The 20,370-nt window shown below is 36.7% G+C and overlaps 1 protein-coding gene across 13 annotated transcripts in view; it reads left to right on the top strand.

Annotated features, from left to right (window-relative positions):
* LOC143847062 (protein FAR1-RELATED SEQUENCE 5-like) overlaps window positions 1-18,640 on the top strand; it is a 19,009-nt gene extending 369 nt beyond the window's left edge. The window contains exons 1-19 of one of the 13 annotated variants that reach the window (XR_013234929.1): window positions 1-458; window positions 590-684; window positions 784-978; window positions 1,214-1,746; window positions 2,068-2,110; window positions 2,751-2,807; window positions 4,747-4,864; window positions 5,187-5,282; window positions 6,497-6,541; window positions 7,922-8,145; window positions 8,293-8,401; window positions 8,517-8,575; window positions 9,367-9,449; window positions 9,667-9,770; window positions 9,864-9,994; window positions 10,086-10,178; window positions 10,803-10,857; window positions 17,915-18,004; window positions 18,268-18,640. The exon at window positions 1-458 is cut by the window's left edge and continues 369 nt beyond it. Coding sequence is in view for 1 of the 13 variants with exons in the window: in XM_077355730.1 (XP_077211845.1) it covers window positions 16,397-17,563 (1,167 nt within the window). In the remaining 12 variants the exon portion in view is untranslated. Of the gene's footprint in view, window positions 459-567; window positions 979-1,213; window positions 1,751-2,067; window positions 2,111-2,750; window positions 2,808-4,746; window positions 4,865-5,186; window positions 5,283-6,496; window positions 6,594-7,921; window positions 8,146-8,292; window positions 8,402-8,516; window positions 8,576-9,366; window positions 9,450-9,666; window positions 9,771-9,863; window positions 9,995-10,085; window positions 10,179-10,802; window positions 10,858-14,716; window positions 14,760-15,473; window positions 17,810-17,914; window positions 18,005-18,267 lie in introns of those variants that run through there. The other 12 variants (XR_013234932.1, XR_013234925.1, XR_013234923.1 and 9 more) reach the window with 12 other exon arrangements.
* Window positions 18,641-20,370: the final 1,730 nt, after the last annotated feature.

Here is a 20,370-nt window from a genome sequence, read left to right as displayed (position 1 = left end):
ATTAGACATGGTATTTTTGGGATTTACAACATGGCGAGTCGGCGAGAGAAACGCTTCAAGGTCTTGCGCAACGCTCCTCATTCTCGCCTACTTTCTCCTTTTGTCTCTGATTTACAGCATGGCGTTTTAAGCATTCCAAAAGTTGCTTCTTTTACAAATACTCTTTCCAAATACGCCTCCATAAATAAATATCGATTGATGGCAGCCCCTCTTCTATCCCGCTCGCAAGTTAAATGGCAAAAGAAAAATAAAACCTCTCTCTCTCTCTCTCTCCATTATTAATCAATCTCTCTCTCGCCCTTTCCCAAACTGCTCTCCTGCTCTCTTATTGAAACCCTCATTTTGCTGCGATTGATCTCAGAAAGAGGCGCTGGCCAGTATCGATCTCTGACTAATCTGGCTGGAAGTGGATCGCAAGGTCGCTTGGCCGACGATAGTAACGAGTCACGAACTGATTGGTAAAGGGTAGTTTTTTTTTTTTTTTTTTTTTTTTTTTTTTTTTTTTTTTTTTTTTGGGTTTTTTCTGTAGATGGACTGCTATGAGTTTTTTTATTTTAGGGTTTTTAGTTGGTGTTTTTTCTGTAGGTAGCTATGGAGCAGTTCGATTCGTGGGTACTCTTGCAGACGAAGATGGAACGCTGGATTTTTCTAATGATCGAATATTGAGTGGAATGAAGGAATTCTGTAGCATCCCCAAATCTCACTCAAATTTCCTCTATAGAAGATATTTGGGGTGCTTTTTAAGTAATTTAAAATCCCCATATTTTCACTTGGTTGTATCAGGATTGGAAAGAACACCAAGGAAAATCAATGAACTGAAGCCAAGTTTTGTTCATCAATGAAAGAATAGAAGCCCTAATATCTACTTCGGAATTTCCTCCAATGCAGGATGAGATCGGGGAAGGATCACAGTGACACGAGTGTAAGATGTAAGCAACAACCTCTTGCTCTCTTTTTTGCCCACGGATTTTGCATCAGGTAATAAAGCTATATATTTTCTTTTCATTTTTTCATTTTTTGTATCAGGCTTTGGCACTTTCTCCTTCGCACAAAAAATATATTTATTTTTATTGTTTTTTGCTCTGCATTTATCGGTAATTCTCAACTCTAATGACATTTTAAAAACATCTATCCTCCGTTAATTCATTCCTTTTAGTTCATTGGTAGAGATGGTAATTCAATGTCTAAGAAACTTTTTTCCCTGTTTCTACAGGTCTCCATTGGTAGAAATGGACAAAATAGTTTTTTGGGTGTCTCAATACGAGATAAGAAGTTTGTGTATTTCTGGTGCTTTGTGGTTCCAAAATTTTTACATGGGTTGGTAAGACTAGGACACTACCTCCCAAGCTTTTACTGCAACTTAAGATGCTTTCCTTGGTAATATTTCATAGACTCATACCATGATAGCCTGGTCTTGGCTTTACTGCTACGGCTCTGCTTTTGGTAGAGTAATTTGCAGGTAAGTCAAATCACTCCATGCATCCATTCACTTATGGTTCAGTATTTTTGTCAAACTTCATCAGATTTTGGAAGAGATGACTCATCATGGCCATTTCTAGTTGCTCAAATTTGCAGTGTATAAAGTTCACAGCGATGACAAAAAACTTCAAGTTGACATTAATATTTGGGAAAAGGAATAAAAGAATAGCATGCAATCTTAGTGTATTTCTTGGTGCATCTAAATTCATTGGGGAGATGGAGAAGGGACTGGAGAGATGATACCATCAATGGAGAGAGGATTCTATGGTTGGTAATGCTTTCTTTTTGTATGCATAAGTGATTGTTTGTTATAGTTGCATGGATTTCTTAGTGAGGCCTTCCCAACTTTCAAGTGCTCTGCCTACTCTGTATCAAATGAGAGAGGATTCTATAGTTGCATGTATTTCCTATTAAGACTCATTCTTTCACTTAAGTTTCAAGCGATTCGTGCTATTGAACTGATTTTTAAGCAAATGATTCAAATCATCTCTACATACATGAAATTTGGCCATGTGGTAACTTCATGAATTTCCTTTTCTTTATAGGTTTTCTTTTTAATTATTTGAGACGGGTTTCAATTTTTTGTAGGTATACTCTTTTGTTGAAGAGAGCAAAAGGGGGAACAAAATTAGTGAGTATTTTCCCAGAGGGTGTTTTCCATATCTGTAATTTTTCACTATGGGTCAAATATTATCTTTCTTATGATGTGAATGATTTAGTGTGGCATCTGAGTCATGTTTGCAGGGGTTTTCTCTTAAATTTGGATATTTAGGTCCCATTTTTCTTTCCCTGCATGATTTTGCCATCAAATGAATGCCACAACCATAAATCTCTAAATTTAATTTGTTTCAGCAGATATAGCTGCCGAAATTGCGTTGTCTTTAATGTTAAGGTTTTCATGACTTTTTGGTATTCCCAACAATGTATAACCCCTTATGGCCGCTTTGCTAACACTCTTTTAGACATGGGTGTAGAGCCCCTTATGTCCTTTACTGCAATTGTATTTATCTGGGTCCTCTCCTGAATGGGCTAACAGCTAACAACTATCTCTTCTTTGTTTTATTTATTCCTCTCAAGCATGGTATATAGCTTACAGTGTTAGCATCTTATGCTACTTTATTTATCAGGGTAATCTCTCTTCTTCCTTTTATTCACTAGATACACCTGCATATGTAAACTATTTGAGATTGGTACATATCATTGTTTCAAAAATTGAGGAATTAAATTACCTAAAAGAATGAAATGGTAATTCTTTCATTTGTCATCCACAGGTCATCGTAATTGAGCAACTTAGAAGAGCTGTGTGTGTGACAATCTACATGTTGGAGGTTTGATCCCGCTCACTTCTACGCAAAAAGTTGCATCTCATTAGTGTTAGGATGGACTGTTGGAGTACATACACATTCCTCAATCATACTACTTTGCTGGGGTTCTTTTTTTTACAATGGATGGGTATTTTTCCTTTTTATTACAATGGATGGGTGTTTTGATAATTGTTTCATATTTATATTTGTAGATGAAAGTGTTGATTTGCTATGTAATGGCATTTTTATTTCGAAGCTTTTGACGAACATGAGTTTTAATCTTCATAAAACTATAGAGTGTGTTCTTTGCTTTGGCAATTGATTCTTGATTGTAATTTTTAGGTTCTTTAATAATATTCCACCCCATCCTCCATATGGTAGATTGTGAAGTATGCTTGTTTCATGCGTGCATACTGCATAGTACTTTTTGTTTGACCCTTTGCGGTCACTCTTAAGCAGCCATGGAGATGTAACGCTAAGAAATGGGTGAAGAGAGTTTTCAGTGGTCGAAATGAAAATTTATTTCTCCCTATGAATTTACTTTCTGAATATGGGTTTCCCTGAAATTCTTCTTTACTTGCATCATTCAAATTTTTTAACTTAGTTTCTTTTTGTGAATCATTTACATGCATTTTCTTTTCTCTACAATTTTTGGGCACATTTTTTTACCCCCTCCTTTATGCTTTTTAACAAAGGCACCCATTAAAGCCATATAATTTCAATCTTACCCCCCTCCTTTATGGTTTTTTAATAAAAAGTCTATAGGGTGATCTTAACCATCGAATTTAAGAGGAATTATGGAAACCTCTATAGATTGGAGGGCTAGGATCAGCCTATGGAAATGATTTTTGGGGCACAACCTATTTATGTTATGTTCCATCACATGGACGGTTTGGATCAACCTATGATGTGGTCCGTACAGTTCTTTGTCGGCCCGTGCATCGCACGGGGTTTTTTGCTAGTACTACAATATAGGAACTGGAAAAAGAGATTTCTTTTTTTATCTCTCGAATTTTCTCCTGCACTCTCTCTCATATGTTTTTACCATTTAGACCCTAAATAATTCATATGTATATGGTTTTTAATGAGCCTAAGCTACCACGTGTCCCATCTCCCCTTCTCGCTCTCTTTCAATGCCCCTCCCTTGCCACATACCCGCCCTGCCTGCCACGTATGAGAAGGCAAGAAAAGATCTGAAAGTTTTTTAATATTTTTAAGATGCAATCTTGACAGCTGGTCTCTTCCTGTCCACGCGTCTCTCTCTTTTCCTCCATGTACACGTCTCTCTCTTTTCCTCCATCAGTTGTCCCTATCTCTTCAAAACGTGTCCTTATCCTCTCTCCCTCTCTCTCTTCCCAGCCACCGCTTCTTGCAATATGCTGAGAGGCTTTGAGAAGCAAAACCTGGGGGGATCGTTCTCATGGAATGGAGCCGGAGTCCCTACATCCGTTGGGGAGTTCTTTTTCTTCTTTTTTAGGTTTGAGCTGTTTATCTTTCCCTATATCTCACCCATGCCCTTCTAGATCTGCGCCACCATCCTCTTAAAGTGCTAACCCCTTTCCCTCTCTCTCTCTCCATCTCCCATTCTCTGCTACATCCCCACCACCATCCTCTTTTATAGATACTTTTACAAGTTTCGGGTGTTGATTTCTTGTAGGTTTAATTAAAACCTCTGTAATTTTAGTTTTTTTACAGGTTTTAGCTGCTGATGGGTTGTTTCCTTTTTCTCGGCAACCATACTCTTTAGGGGTTTAATTAAAGCTTCTTTCATTTCACAATACTCAATTATAATTTTTTTAACAAGTTTCAGCTTCTGATTTTACTATCTTATTTATAGATAAATGTTTCCTTTGTATTCACCATTATGCTCTTTTCGTCTAATTAAAACTTCTTTCGTTTCACAAATTTATCATCTTCCTCTCTGTGACATTATGTCTCATAATCTTTGGATCTAATGTTTCAGGCTTTTTGTTCCTATGACAGAGGTGACTCCAAATATAGAGATACCTTCTCTCTCTCTCTCTAAGCACTGCTCTATATGGGAGATCGACTTATCACTGCCCGGAGAAAATAGCAACATGGTAAGTTCCATAACTCTAATTGCCTATTCAATCAATTTATTGCTAATTTATTGCCTCTTTGCTAATTTATTGTGAAATTTTTATGCCTTTAAGGTTAGGGTTGAGAAGTTCTTGATCTTTGAGTCTAGGGAAGCAATATGTTTAAATTTTTTTTTCTCTGTTCTCAATTTATGGATGTTTTCTCAAATGCTAATAGAATTGATAACAACTCTTTATGACATGTAGTTAAGTTAAATTTTCAGTTTTACTTGATTTAAGTGATCATGTTTTTGCTGGAGCCAAATACCTTAATTATGCAGTTTTTACTGTGCTGCTTTTGAAGGTCCATTGGAAATATTCAAAGACCTTAGCAGCATGAATTTTCAGTTGGGATGAGATTGAAGATGCAATTTGAAGGTGCAGATTGTCCAGAAAGAAGGTAAATATCTACATTTTCAATGATTTTCTAAAGTGGGATTTTGACCACTTTAATGGAAATTGAAGTTTTCATCTATTGTGTCAGGTTTTCTATTGGATCAGGTTCACGGTTACAATAATAGAAATTGGTTAGGTTTCATCCCAATGAACGAATTCTAAATTTATATATTTGAAGATTATCTTTGCTTTCAGCTTCTCAAAAAATTTCAGACCATGCTTCGATGATGTGGTTGGTGCCTGCTCAGGCTTCTCAAAAAGTTCAGAGACTACTGAGTTTATATTGTATTATTTAGAGTAATCTAATTTCATATCACATTGCATGTATGTCTTCTATCAGATCCTAAGTTATGTCCTTGCCGATTACATGTCAAATCATAACGTTATCATCCAAAAATGAAACAAAGTTCTGAGGTTATATTTTCTTACTGATAGACCTACATCTATAATCACTTGATGTGCATGAATAAATCTCAATTTCTCTTTGTGGTGAACAAAATCTTATCAAATAATATCATTCAATATTAGCTTTAGTAGACCTCCTTACACTCGCACATTTGCCTTAAACAAACCTTTGGATGCCATCACCAACTTCTTCAGGCCTGTATTAAGAGAAACTATAGAAAACAGGAACAAAAACCCTACATTCTTGAAAACTGGAACTCTGAGGTTCGTGCATGAAAATAAAGAGTATTAGAACTGGTGGAGTTGTGATCTTTTAATGAATATCCTAAATACTTTTAATCATCCCATTTAGGAAAATGGATTGATCTGTGGCAAGGTGGTAGAACCCACCAGATGAAGGATTAGGATCATTATTGTTCAGATATAATGCGACATACCTTTCTATCACTGAACTGGTTTGAGGTTCACATCACAAATTGTGAACCAATCCAAGAACCGAAACCAAGTGTATCCCAACATTTAACAACTTAAACTATTGGAAGGTCATTTTAGTGTTTAAGCTAATGCACTCGCTATGTCCTTGCAAACTTGGTTCTCTTATTGTTTCTTATATAATTTGAGGGCTCTTTGATTTAATTGGGACACAACTACATTGTTGTCCAACTTTGATCAGGCTATGAGGTGTTTCATTCATATAGAACTTTCATTATGTGTGTTTGGAAATTATTTTCTATGTTTTCAGGATCTTGAGGCAAGGAGATAGATCAACTAGAAGATTTTTTCTAATGTAGAAATTATTTTCTATGTTCTCAGGATCTTGGAGCAAGTAGATACATGGATTAGAAGGTTGAATTAGTGGTATGCCATGATAGTGCCTTTCATCGTCTTTGAAATACTTATTTCTTAAATGGTATGCTATGACAGTGCCTTGCATTCTTTTTGTCATAGATATTTTCATTCCTTACTTTAGATTATTTATATTTTCTGTTACTTAAATGTTGATTTCAATCTTTAGTTGATCATTCCAGTGACCGTTTATTCCAGATTTTTGAAGTCAATACTTTCATGTTGGAATGCCCACTTCAGTCCCCGTGATTATGTCTATTTGGGTTCTTTGATTGTTTCCATTACTGAGATCTATGCCACATTTCATGTCAATGAGGTGGCATCATGCCCGCTAATGTTTTGGTAGAGGAAAACCATCAGTAGGGTGCTTATCCTTTCGTGTAATGGGTTTACATTTCTAAATATTATATGTTTTTCCTTTAGGATTTATGGGAAGGCCCCGCTAATGGTTTTGGTAGAGGAAAACCATCAGTAGGGTGCTTTTCCTTTCGTGTAATGGGTTTACATTTCTAAATATTATTTGTCTTTCCTTTGGAATTTATGGCAAGGGTGTTTGGGTCAGTATCATCAAAGTGCACCTGCTTCTTGCCCATGCTTCCTTTCATTGAGGTGAGACTGATGGTGAATAATATGCCAGATTCTTGTGCTTGGATCTCAGTTGCTTTAGTAGCCATTGGCTAATTGGAAGGTTAAGGACTTATTGGCCTAACTTCAACCATACTTTTATTTGATATAAGGGCCTTATGGTTGTTTATGAATATATATTTCTATTATCCATGTTATATTATTTGGAAAGTAGTAACAGTTAGGTAAAATATATCAAGTTTCATCATACTCACATTCGCATTCATGTTTCAAACAGTTTTCGTATTATCCATCAAAGCGAGCAACAGTTATTTAATAATCATTTTTTTTGCATTAGCAGTTAAAGCTAGCAATGGTTAGTTATTAATCATTTATGTTTTCTCTATCGTCCCGTGCATCGCACGGGGTTTCTTACTAGTATACTATACAGCAGAAGAGAAAAGGAAAGAATTATTTGAATTTCTCCCAAAATTCTAATAGAATTACACATCACTTTTTTTGACTTTTTTGACAAAGGCTCCCATTCAACCCACATATTTTCAATCCTACCCCTCCTTTATGCTTTTTAACAAAGGCACCCATTAAAGCCACATAATTTCAATCCTACCCCCCTCCTTCATGCTTTTGTAATAAAATAAAGTGGACAAAGTCAACATAAAGACGTTTTTTCTTTGCAAAATTACGGATTGGGTACATATGTTACATAATACTGATTTTTGTGAATATATATTGCATATTTGCTTTTATGTGACTCGAACATTATCCTGATGATTAACCAAAGCATTTTATTTTGGTTATGTGACACAGGCATTATCCTGATGCTTATGTTGTGTAAGTTGGTATGGCTTACTCTTCTTTCCTAAGCTTTTTGTTGGCGGCTGTTGTCTGGTGTGCCGCATATACAGTTGTTGCAGTTCTTAGGTCATTTAGCTTCTTGCGTTCTACCCGCATCTCTATTGTGAATTGGTGAAGCATTTGTGGAGATCTATCATTGGATTTGCACAGCTTGTTATTCCGCAGGCAGTGGAAAGGTGATAAAAATTTTCCTGCTATTTGACCAACTCATTACTCTATTGGGTATACTCTAAAATGCATAGGGGGTTTTAGATGCCATTTTTGTTCCTTTTTTCTCTTTCTGATGAGTTTCACTTTACTTCTCTTTTCATGCCCCTATTCAGTCTACTTACTGTTCTAGTTTATACCAACATTGTGAAGCCCTTCGATGGACTATGCATGTTGTGAACTTAGATCCTGGCAGCAGAAAATTTTGATATCCTGTGGCAATGGGTAAGTAATAAATCCAGTTAGTCTAATTGTTCTTTTATATTACTTGTTCTGAAAGTTACGCATTTAGTTGAATAACCTCGGAAATTTAATATTGTCAACAACTATTTACTTGCAGATATTAGAGACCTCATTTCCTTAGACGATGTCATGGAAGAGCTTGGCTTACTGTATGGAGTATCCTTTTAGTGGGAGTTATTCTTGTTTGAATCGCATAGTCAAGTAGAGGTACTTTTCCTTGGTAGGCAATCTGAAATTGAATAAGTAGAACTCCTAGTTTCTGAAGGTTCTTTGTCGTATGGAGTTATCTACAAATAACTCCAGCCTTGCAATGAATCCATGTATTATATTATCTATTAATCCTTTTTCTTCAGTTCTTGTATTATATATTAATCCTTTTGCTTGAGTTCTTCTATTATATATTAATCCTACAAACCATTTTGTATTGCCTTGCATCCATGCCATGGGGTTTTTTGGTTGGTTTTATCTTCCTGTATTAAGTCCATCTTGAGCAATGTTGTATTGTTGTGTGACCTCAGCCTTCGATGAACCATACCCACCATGTCCATATTGTTCCTGATTTTTTTATTCATCGACTTTACCTCAATATTCTTTAATAAAATTTGTGGCTCCAACTTTAATAGAGCATCTATATGGGATATAATTATCTAAGATTAATAATCCGAATACATATTCATTTTGCCTAGAATGACAATACTATCAGTGTCCATTTTGTTACATCAAAGTCAACTTCTGCCAATAATTTTCTGATGCAGCTGAGCCAATATCATCCACAAGAATGCCATGAAATTACTGCATTATTAAAGAATGCGTTTGCTTTAGAGTATGCGTAGGTCCACATTTACATAGTGACTGGATTGAATGAAAACCTTAAAAGACTAAAAGAGTAATCTCAACTGTGTAGCCTTTACTCTAGTTCCATTTGAATTTCCTTAAGATTCCTTTAGGCACCTTGAAGAAAATTTGGATGATTGGTTGGCAGATGAATAGGAGAACTTGGATGACGACTATCTTGTTTTTTACTGCCCAGGTAGTATTTACCTTTTTCATTGTACTATTGGAAATTTTATCACCAAAAGATTCTTGGAGTGATATCTATTTATTCTCGAAGCTCTTCAAATCCTATTTTTCAGGATTCCCGCAGCTTGACTTGTATTGTTCTGTTCATCATAGAGCATTGTCTATTCATCCATATTTGTTTCTTAAGCCTAAATTGTCATAATAACTTCTTATTTCATGACCCACAGGCCAAATAGAGCTCTTTTCACATGTTCCAGTTCTTAGGAATTTTGTGGAACATCTAAAACGGAAGAATTTCACTGTCTGTGCTGTATACTTACTTGACTCACAGGTTTACTTCACTTATGTACAGCTTCATTGTTTTTCTCTCGAAAAATTTATCCAAAACTTCAACCTGATAGAGTGAAATTTTCTTATATTTCAGTTCATGAGTGACGTGACAAAGTATATAAGTGGATGCATGGCAGCTCTTTCTGTAATGGTTCAACTTGAACTACCCCATGTCAACATTCTCTCCAAGATGGACCTTGTAACAAACAAAAAGGATATAGAAGAGTGGGTTTAGTTTTCAGTTTGATAAGGTTTTCCTTGTCTTGTTTATCTGATTTCTTTGATGCCATTATGATTCTCATTTTATTGGTTGTAGTTACCTAAATCCAGAGGCACGGTTCCTACTATCAGAGTTGAATCAACACATGGTGCCTCAATTTGCAAAACTAAATAAGCTTTGGCAGAATTGGTGAGTTATCAAAGGATTCCAACCCTTTATGTCTTCCCTTAATTGGATGGACAAGTTGGTGTGGAACATTCTTCAGAAGTGGAAAATGGTGATTTTATTTATTTATAATATGGAAAGTGACCTCCTGATTTTTTATTTTATTTTTTTGAATGTGGGAAAGTGACCTCCTGAAATCATTTGAAACTCAAATAATGTGGGATTCTATTGCAGCACAGAGAACTTAACATCTCAAATTTGTGATATATATAACTGTCTATAGGTCGTGTATTTTGCCTACTGTACTGGATTGAGTACTCAAATATCCACTAATTTTTTATAACAAATAGGAAGGCTTCTATGATATTCCCCATTAATACAACACAAGTGTCGTATATAATAAGATGGTCTACTTGAAAGGGACTTGCAATGTTTTCTGGATTTTGATATAAAATCTTCTTAACTCATTAAGTACTGCCATTCAGTACAGCCTAACATTAAATGATATATTCACTTTATAGAGAAATGAAGCGCTTTTCAGTTTTATAGCAAGATATGTATAATTCAATTGATTTCTTAGAATTCACTGGTAGATTTTTCCCAGCCTAGAGCCTCTGTAATATTTCTACGGTGTGTTATTTTTGCTAGGTTGATGAGTATAGCATGGTGAATTTCTTGACACTTGACCTGCGAAGGAGAGCAGGTATTTCTTGGCTTTCGTATCTTTGTTCTGATGTTCATTTGTGCTTAACATTTACGTTCTTCCCTATATCATGTTGGCATTCCACATTTAAAAAAAAATAAAATAAATCATGTTGGCATTCCATATATATGTAAAAAACTTGTGTTGATAAGAGCATAGTGACATATATCCAACTTTTTTTAAAATATTGTGACATTTTGTGATTTTTTTATAAGAAGATATGATCCCGCAATTTTCCCATATTTTTAAAAATTATCGAGATATCTTCATATTTTATTTTTTTACTGCAAAAAATATCACGGAAATTTCACGATATTATTTCTTGTTCCAAATTTGTTCTTATATATATATATATATATATATATATATATATATATATATATATATATATATATATATATATGAGAAAACGGTTCCTACACACGTGTAGATAAGTTATCTACACACTAGCTTAAAATACAGTGGAGGGCATATTGTTTGGGTGATCCAAACCATCCATTTGATTGGCCCTCACATAGATAGGGTGTCCACAAAAAATCAGCTCCATCGGATCATCCCAACCCTACGATTTGTGGAGGTAAAATGGACGTGTATAAACCTTCACAAATCAATTCATTTTTTGCCTCCACGGTTCAAAGGCTTAGGATGATACTATGGAGCTGATTTTTTGTGGACACCCTATCTATGTGAGGGCCAATCAAATGAATGGTTTGGATCACCCAAACAATGTGGGCCTCCACTGTATTTTAAGCTAGTGTTGCTACACACATGTATAGAGAGAGAGAGAGAGAGAGAGAGAGAGAGAGAGAGAGAGAGAGAGAGAGAGAACGGTTTCTACACACTAGCTTAAAATACAGTGGAGGCCCACATTGTTTGGGTCATCCAAACCATTCAGTTGATTGGCCCTCACATAGATAGAGTGTCAACAAAAAATCAACTCCATAGGATCATCCCAACCCTACGATTTGTGGAGGTAAAATGGATGTCTTTAAACCTTCACAAATTAATCCATTTTTTGCCTCCACAGTTCGAATGGTTAGGATGATCCTATGGATCTGATTTTTTGTAAACACCCTATCTATGTGAGGGCCTTAAAAATGAATGGCTTGGATCACCCAAATAATGTGGCCCCCACTGTATTTTAAGCTAGGGTGTAGATAACTTATCTACACATGTGTAGGAACCGTTTTCTCATATATATATAGAGGAAAATGATTGTGAGCTTGAAGCTCATATAGCTTATATGAGCTTGAGAGCCCAAACACATGGGTCCCACATTTTTTGTGTTGATCCAAACCATTCATTTACAAGGCCCCATCATAGATAGGGTGTGTATCAAAAATCAGCTCCATTGGATCATCGTAACCTCTCCAAAAGCGGAGGGTAAAAATGGGCAGATTTGTGGCAAACGGTATCTGTCCATTTTGCCCTTCACTTTTGGATGGGTTAGGATGATCCTATGGTGCTGATTTTTTGTGCACACCCTATCTATGTAAGGGCCTTTCAAATGAATGCTTTGGATCATCCTAACAATATGGGCCCACATGTGTTTGGGCCCTCAAGCGCTTCAAGCTCACAATCATTTTCCTCATATATATATATATATATATAGCCGGGATGAAAAGAGAGTTTTTTCGATTTTTTTGAAAAATCCGTGAGAATTACACCTCACATTTTTTGAACAAATGCCCCTATTCAACTCATGTAATTGCAATCCTACCCCCCCTCCTTTATGCTTTTAACAAAGGCACCCATTAGATCATATAATTTCAATCCTACCCCTCCTTTATGCTTTTAACAAAGGCACCCATTAGAGCCGTATAATTTCGATCTTACCCCCCTCCTTTATGGTTTTTTATGGTTTTTTAATTAAAAAACCATAGGGTGATCTTGACCATCCGATTTAAGATAAGAGGAATTATGGAAACATCTATAGTTTGGAGGGCTAGGATCGGCCTATGGAAATGATTTTTGGGGCACAACCTATTTATGTTGTGTTCCATCACATGGACGGTTTGGATCAACCTATCACGTGGTCCGTACCGTTCTTTGTCGGCCCGTGCATCGCATGGGTTTTTTACTAGTATATATATATGAGGAAACTGTTGGTGAGCTTAACCAAACTTATGGTGAGCTAGCTCGCCCAATCACATGGGTCCCACATTTTGGGGAGTGATCCAAACCATTCATTTGCAAGGCCTTATCATAGATAGGGGGTGTACCAAAAATCAGCTCCATAGGATCATCCTAACCCCTCCATTTGTGGAGGACAAAAATGGGGCAGATTTGTGTCTGTCCATTTTTGTCCTCCACAAATGGAGGGGTTAGGATGATCCTATGGAGCTGATTTTTGGTACACCCCCCATCTATGTAAGGGACTTCCAAATGAATGCTTTGGATCATCCTAACAAAGTGGGCCCCCATGTGATTGGGCAAGCTAGCTCACCAACAGTTTCCTCTCTCTCTCTCTCTCTCTCTATATATATATATATATATATATATATATATATATATATATATATATATATATAGGGCGTCGTGAGCTTGAGCTCACCGTGAGCTAGATTTGACAAACCACTTCTCTCATAGTTGTTTGACTCATCCATCCCATTCTTTTTTATAGGACCTGACATAGATATGATGTTCCTAAGAAACCACGTCAATACCATAATCTTAACCGTCTGATCTATAGAAGCCCATTTCTAACCATCCATTTAAAACCTCCACAGATCATAAACCATAACCATAACCTATAAAACTAATGGGTTGGATGACTCAACCAACTATAGGATATATGGTTTGTGAGCTCTAGCTCAGGCTGAGCTCTAGCGCACAAACCATATATATATATATATAGAATAGGGTTCCTGTGCTTAGCCTCAGAAAAGCTACCTGCGGTGGCATTTTATATGCATTCTCATTCGCTGAAAGATGTGGGTCCACATGAGTTGCAAAAGTGAAAACGAAAATAGAAAAAAGACCCATGAACCCTTCTCTTTTCTACGTTTGGGTTTTTTGAACTTCTCTTCTATGCTTCTCTCTCTGCCAAAACGAGATTCAATCTAAGGGTTTTTGTTCAACGAGAAAACCCAACGAGGATTCTGCCTCTTCTTCAACCCAAAAAGGTCAATCCCCTCTTTCTTTACTCTAATCCCCTCTTTCTTTACTCTAATTTGTTTTTTTTTTCCTCTAGGGTTGGGATTTTTTCCTTTTCCTCCTCTACGGTTGGGTTTTTTTCTTTTTTTTCCCTGGTTTGTTTTCATTTGGTTGGCTCCCCTCTTTCTTTACTCTAATCCCCTCTTTCTTTACTCTAATTTGTTTTTTTTTTTCCTCTAGGGTTGGGATTTTTTCCTTTTCCTCCTCTACGGTTGGGTTTTTTTCGTTTTTTTCCTTGGTTTGTTTTCATTTGGTTGGCTTTTGGTAAATTGTTGATTGGCATTTTTTGCCGCCGTGTGGAGTGGGAGATTGTAAAGTTCGTTGTTTCTACGCAAATCTGCAAATTGTTGAAAACCCTAATCAAATCATCTTCTTTGATTTTTCTTTTTTTGGGTTGTGAAAACCATATGGTTCAGATTATTAGGGTTCCATATGGTGTTTTTTATTTTTTCTTTTTTTGGGTTGTGAAAACCATATGGTTCAGAATATTAGGGTTACTACCATCTTCTTTGATTTTTTTTGGGTTGTGAAATCCATATGGTTCGAACCCTAATAATCTGAACGAAAACCAGATTTTCTTTCTTTGGGTTGTGAAAACCAGATTATTAGGGTTCGAACAACATTGTTACCCTTTCATTTGATTATTTGGGTTGTGAAAACCAAATTGTTACTCTAGGGTTTTTTTTTGTTTTTTCCCCCACAGTTTTCATTGTCAAGAATTAGTACCAGAAGAACACAGTTTTCATGTAAGTGTCATTTCCCTTACATTGGCTTAGTTTATTTCATAATGCTTTCTATAGAATATTTACATACGAAATAATGCTTTCTATAGAATATTTACATACGTTTTAATACAGGGACCGCTAAAAACATGGTGGGCCCACATTTTTGGGGTGACCCGAACCATTCATTTGATAGGCCCTGACATAGATAGGGGGTGCCCAAAAAATCAGCTCCATAGGATCATCCCAACCCTTCGAACTGGGCGGGTATAAATTTGCCCACTTACCCGTCCATTTCCCCCTCTTTCACCTCCACAGTAAGAAGGGTTGGGCTGATCCTATGGAGCTGATTTTTTGGGCACCCCTTATCTACGTCAGGGCCTATCAAATGACCGGTTCAGATCACCCAAAAAATGTGGGCCCACCATGTTTTTAGCGGTCACCTCATATTTGTAATTTGAATGTAAATAGAATTCCAGTTTGGAGGTTTTGGTCAATGGAGCTTATTCATTTATATAATTTTCTTTCAGATGTTAATTGTTTAGATTGGAAGTATGAAAAAGAAAGTGATGGAATCTTGAACAGGGTTTTATGTGAGGTTTTGGTGTTTTGCATGTGTCAGTTTAGGCTTGCTCGTGGAATTGTTTTTTCTTTCCAGATTTTATTTGAGCGGGGGCCAGAGAACTTTAGGTTCATTCTTTTTTTTGAAATCTTGTATCTTTTGTTGTGTTAAGGTACCTAAAATGGTTGATTCTTCATCACATGCTTGTGGGTTTCATAGTGAAGATGTTGGTGCTACGTCCTCAGCTTTTGTCGATGAAACTACGTCGCAATCTTGCAGCTTAACAATCAGTGACGTAGATGTAAATAGGTTAATTTTGGTTGATGGGGGTGAAGATAATGTAGTAGATGTTGACGGTGATGAGAATGACGAGGAGACTGTAGAGAATAAGCCTTTTCTTGGCCAGGTATTTGACAGTAGTAAGGATGCATATCACTGTTATAATGTGTATGGTTTGGTTAAAGGTTTTGGAGTACGAAAATCTAGTACAACCACGTCAAGGGTAACACAAGAAGTGATTTCTAGGAAATATGTATGTGACAAGGAGGGAAAGAAAGATCCAGATGACAAGCGAAGTGCTGGTAAGGAAGTAAAGGAACGTCGCATTATCAGAGTTGGTTGTGAAGCAAGGGTGGTTATAAAATTAAGAGATAAGAAGTGGTTAGTAACAACCTTTGAAGACAAACATTGCCATGAACTTACCTCTCCTCTTAGAAGATCCCTGCATCGTTCTCATAACCAACTCCATAAGACAGAGACTGTTAAGAATTTGATAGATTCTTTCCATGGCATAGGGATGATGCCTGCTGGTATTGTAAAGAGTGTTAATGCAGTATCTGATAGAGACCTAGGTGTTCTCTCAGCGAACCAGGTGCAATCCCATTTGAAAGTAAAGAGGAAGAGCAATATGGGCCAAGACGCTATCAATGTGGCCAACCATTTCCAGCAGAAACGTGCAGAAGACCCAGAATTCTTTTTTTCTATGGAGTTAGACATAGATTAATGAGGTCCATGTTCTGGGCAGATGCGAGGGCGAGGGATTCTTACATTACCTTCAGTGATGTTATTGTCTTCGATGTGACGTATAAGACCAATCGATATGATGCCCTTCGCACCATTTACAGGAGTCAACCATCACAAGCAGTCTATCCTGTTCGGATGTGCACTCCTAGCTGATGAGACCGAGGAGACATTCACATGGTTATTTGAGCAGTGGCTCACATGCATGTATGGGAAAGCTCCAGGAGCTATCATTACTGATATGGATGGAGCAATGCGGAATGCGATTAAGACTGTCTTCCCAAATACCCGTCACCGATACTGTTCGTGGCACATTGGGAGGCACTTAGTTGAAAATGTTGCTGCAATGAGAGAGGCAGAGAGTGAGTTTATGAAAGACTACAACCATTGGTTTTACTCAAATGAAATAGATGAATGTGAGATTGAATGGGCTAAATTAGTTGAGAAGCATAAGATTGATAAGAAGCATTGGCTTTCCAAGATGTGGGAGCTTAGGATTCATTGGGTGCCGGCATATTGGCGAGGTACTTTCACTGCAGGCATGACTTCTAGTCAGCGCAGTGAAAGCATGAATGCTTACTTTGATGGTTTTGTAAACCAAAAGACTTCCCTCCATGATTTCCTAGACCAGTACGAGAAAGCGCTTGCTGACCGTCGTAGGAAGGAAACAGAGGAAGATTTTAAGTCGAAAAATTCAAAGGCTACAATGATAACATTAAGCCCATTGGAAAAGGAGGCTGGAAAATACTATACAAGGGCTATTTTTGGGCTATTTCAGGCGGAGCTTAAGAAAAGTTATGATTATTGGTGTAAGAAGCTTACTAAGGATGGCAATGTCACAACATACACTGTAGTATGCATGGATGGTGATTTTGAAACCAGAAAAGGACATATTGTTCTCTATAGCGATGCCGAATGTATAAATGCGACTTCTGACTGTGTGATGTTCGAGACTTTAGGTATATTATGCAGACATATACTTAAAATTTTCGAGAAGAAGTGTTTAACTGTTATTCCTGAGAGTTACATACTTAAGAGATGGACAGTTGATGCACGATATCAAGTGTTGGGTAAAGTTCCTACAAGGGAACAAGGTAGGGAAAATGGCGTAACGCCGTTGAGGAGGTGGTGTTTAAAAGCAAAACAACGAACGTTGGAAGAGGAATCTTCTTTTCAGCAAAATGGAAGAAATGTGCGATGCATTGTTGGCGGAAGTCGAGCAAAAGAAGAAAGAGAAGCAAAGTGAGTCAGAAATCATTGGCAGCCAAGTGCAGTCGAACTTTGTTTGTAGTCAAATACCGGAGATAACTATTCGAGACCCACCAGTTGTGAAGACCAAGGGCCGCCCGAAGATTGCTTCACGGATGAAATCTTCAATAGAGACCTCTCAAGAAGAACCGAAGAAACGGAAGTGCTCCTATTGTGGGAAAATGGGTCATTATTTGACAACTTGTGAGAAGAAAGTTGAGGACGGACAAAAACGAAAGAAACAGTAGGTTCGAAGGCTTTTTTTTTTTTTTTTACAAATGTAAAGATTGTCTTCTTTTTTGTTGTAAATTTTAAAACCATGCGAGTTAATGTTTATTTCTGGCTATAGATGCGTATAATGGAGGAGATGAGTACAAGGGAGGAGGGGGAGGAAGATGAAGAAGAAGATATTGCATTCTGATATTGCTCCTTTAGCTAGGTATGTGATATTGCTCTACTTATAGTAATTGCTCATTTAGCTAGGTATTTTGATATTACTCCTTTTTAATGGTTTTTCTTAGGCTGCTGATCTTGGCACTACCATATTTTAATAATTGCACAAACTACTTTGTTTTAAATTTGAGTCCATTATTAGATTTATGTTTAGTCCCTATATGTTTTAGAATTTGAGAACCATTGATATGTACAACCTGTTGATTAGAGAGTAATAATATTTTTTTCCTGGTTTTTTTCTCAATGCAGGTAGTGCAAGTGGCATGGAATGGGTGATGAAGCTCCAAGCCTGCTTGAGGGTTGGTTTTGAAGGCTCCTTGAAGGCTATTTCAATGAAAATGACTCGGATTAGTGGATTAGCAAGTTGTTTTGTATAATTTAGAGTAGAGAGAATCCAATTTGTACATCTTTTGACATTCTGTAATTGAACTTTCAACAGGTTTTACATTTTATACAGTTTGAACTCAATGAGAGTATTTTAGATATATTTGTCTACCCTATGTTTTTGTCTGTACATGCTTAGTTGACTTCCCTTCAAGAGGGTATCTTAATTTTTGAAGATATCTTGTGTAAAAGACAATGTGATTTCATTAGTAGAATAGTGAAAACAGATTATGGAGCTTCCTATGTGAAATTGATGGTGTATGTACTATTTCAGTTGAGAAAAAATCATTGTTCCGAATTATTGACAAAATCATTCGCAGAGACAAGGTGAAAGAAGAGCAATACTGATAAAGAAAACACATTCAGATGATGATAATAAAGTGAGGATTGCAAAATCAAATGAGTGTAGATTTCATTCCCATAAATTTGACCCTCAGGGTCCTGGCAGAGCCAAGTGCTATTCTAACACGTGCATTCCATGTTAATGTCTTGCTTTGATCTTCAGTAAAGTGCAAGATATCATGCAAAGTTCCATTTCCAATATATTCATAGACCAGAAGGCGTTGCCCATGCTCTACACAATAACCTTGCAGTGTAATGATGTTTGCATGCCTTAAACGTGACATGTTTGAAACAGCCTCAAGAAAATTATCTTCTTCTTGCAAAGACAGCGCTACGCTATCAATTTTCTTGACAACTAGTACCTGGATCAAGCAACATAATTATGATCCCTAGTTAATTCTGACTATAAGTGAAAAAAAATGGAAAAGATAAGCAATATAAAATAATTCATAATAAAGCCTGCATGGACGAAGAGTTTTCTATAAGCAAACAAAATGTCTCGCCAATTCCAGCTCCAATTCAGGAAGACCCCCTGGACAAACACCTTGTTGAATTCAGCTCCAAATTTTTTTAGCAGTTTATACTCAACATGTAATTACCAGAGCAGGAATCAGATGCATGAAACAATGAAAAACGTGGAAATCAGATGCACTAGTAGAGCTAAATAAACAAGAAAGTCAATGTATAATAAGCAAATCTTCAAAGAATTCCATCAGAAATGAATGAGATAATTGACCAGAACTTTCCGTCGATATACGGATACTTCTGTTCGGAGGGAATTCTTAAGCTGATTATTTCATGACAGATTTTAACCAAAGCTGACCATGAAAAAATACAAACCTGATGGATAAATAGTGGTAGGGTGGATTTAGCTGTGCGTTCACAATGCATCCATTAGGAAATAGTTCTAGAATTATTCTCAAACTTGTAATAATGGATGTGATCATCCATCATGTTGTTAGCAATTTCCATCTGGTGGCATACCAGTAACAAAATATTCAAGACTCCTAGCTAAAATATTCCATCTTTTTGTTTAGTAGAACCTCGAGCTAATATCAATTGTGTATGATGCACATCACAATTCAATATTTTATAGAACAGAAATCTCCATCTCAGGCAAAATTAAAGCTTGCCACCTCAGAAAATCAAGGGACTTCATCTTGAAGGAAGAGGAAAACAAGAAGTTAACTAAGCAATAACTACCTTTATCTGTACCAACTGAAAGAGATCCCAAAGAGCCTTTCCAGCCTTTTCTCATTTCGTCTTACAGAGTATTTATAGGCAAACCCCCAAGAACACTAACTTCACCGGTTAACTGATTATTTTGCAAATAGCTGCCACAAAAATTCAACTTCAAAAATTATGGTTCGACATAGTGCATGAAAATATAAAACCAGATTCTTAGCAAATCCTGCATTCTCAGTACACTCGCAGAGACAAAGTTAAGGATCTTGGTGGATTCGAACCACCATCCTCTTGAGAAAAATTGGGGTCATGCCCTCTCTCCCAGGTGCTCTACCATTTGAGCTAAAGATCCACTTTTTGCCAACATCTTAAGTACTTTGAACCCAATTGTATCAATGAAGGGGGATTATTGTATATTTTGAAAATCAATCCTTGAAATAG

Source organism: Tasmannia lanceolata, unplaced genomic scaffold, assembly GCF_043159265.1.
Source record: "Tasmannia lanceolata isolate RefF3 unplaced genomic scaffold, GAP_Taslan_0.1 ptg000015l, whole genome shotgun sequence".
Classification (NCBI taxonomy): domain Eukaryota; kingdom Viridiplantae; phylum Streptophyta; class Magnoliopsida; order Canellales; family Winteraceae; genus Tasmannia; species Tasmannia lanceolata.
The sequence above is the reverse complement of the archived record's forward strand: the minus strand, read 5'-3'. Positions and strand labels throughout refer to the sequence as shown.